The sequence below is a fragment of the Fukomys damarensis genome, unplaced genomic scaffold (genome assembly GCF_012274545.1).
Source record: "Fukomys damarensis isolate Sample0158 unplaced genomic scaffold, DMR_v1.0_HiC HiC_scaffold_37, whole genome shotgun sequence".
In the NCBI taxonomy this organism is placed as follows: domain Eukaryota; kingdom Metazoa; phylum Chordata; class Mammalia; order Rodentia; family Bathyergidae; genus Fukomys; species Fukomys damarensis.
Window position 1 is genome coordinate 7,176,025 of NW_022900949.1, and position 609 is coordinate 7,176,633.

Sequence of the window (609 nt, forward strand, 5' to 3'; positions counted from 1 at the left end):
ACATCCCCTCCCCAGATCGAGGACGGCAGCGGGGAGGCCGTGCTGACCAGGCAGATGCTGCTGGACGGGGTGCAGCCCCGCAACGCCGAGGCCCTGGTGGGGAAGTCCCTGTATGTGTCGGTCACCGTCATCCTACACTCAGGTGAGGCCGGCCTGGCCCGCGGCAGGGTGGGGCGGCCTGGCCCCGAGGCCCCTCTCACAGTCCGGCAACCCCAGGCAGCGACATGGTGGAGGCGGAACGCAGCGGGATCCCCATTGTGACCTCCCCCTACCAGATCCACTTCACCAAGACGCCCAAGTACTTCAAGCCAGCCATGCCCTTCGACCTCATGGTGAGGCCCCGGGGCCCCTCAGCCCCCGCCCTGGCGCGCCTCTGGCCGGGTCCGAGTCCGCCTGACCTGACCCTCTTGCCCCTCCCTGGTACGCACAGGTGTTCGTGACAAACCCCGACGGCTCCCCGGCCCCCCACGTACCTGTGGTGATCCAGGGCTCCACCGTGCAGTCCCTCACCCAAGACGACGGTGTGGCCAAGCTGAGCATCAACACGCCCAACAACCGGCAGCCCCTGAGCATCACGGTGCGTGCCCTTGGCCCGGAGCCCGCCGCCAA

General features: G+C 69.0%; 1 protein-coding gene across 1 annotated transcript in view; it reads left to right on the forward strand.

The window, feature by feature from the left end:
• The window catches only part of C3 (complement C3), a 23,154-nt gene that overhangs the window by 3,591 nt on the left and 18,954 nt on the right, over positions 1 to 609 (forward strand). The window contains 3 exon segments of the mRNA XM_019209066.1: positions 16 to 142; positions 217 to 332; positions 431 to 577. Coding sequence (XP_019064611.1) covers positions 16 to 142; positions 217 to 332; positions 431 to 577 — 390 coding nt within the window.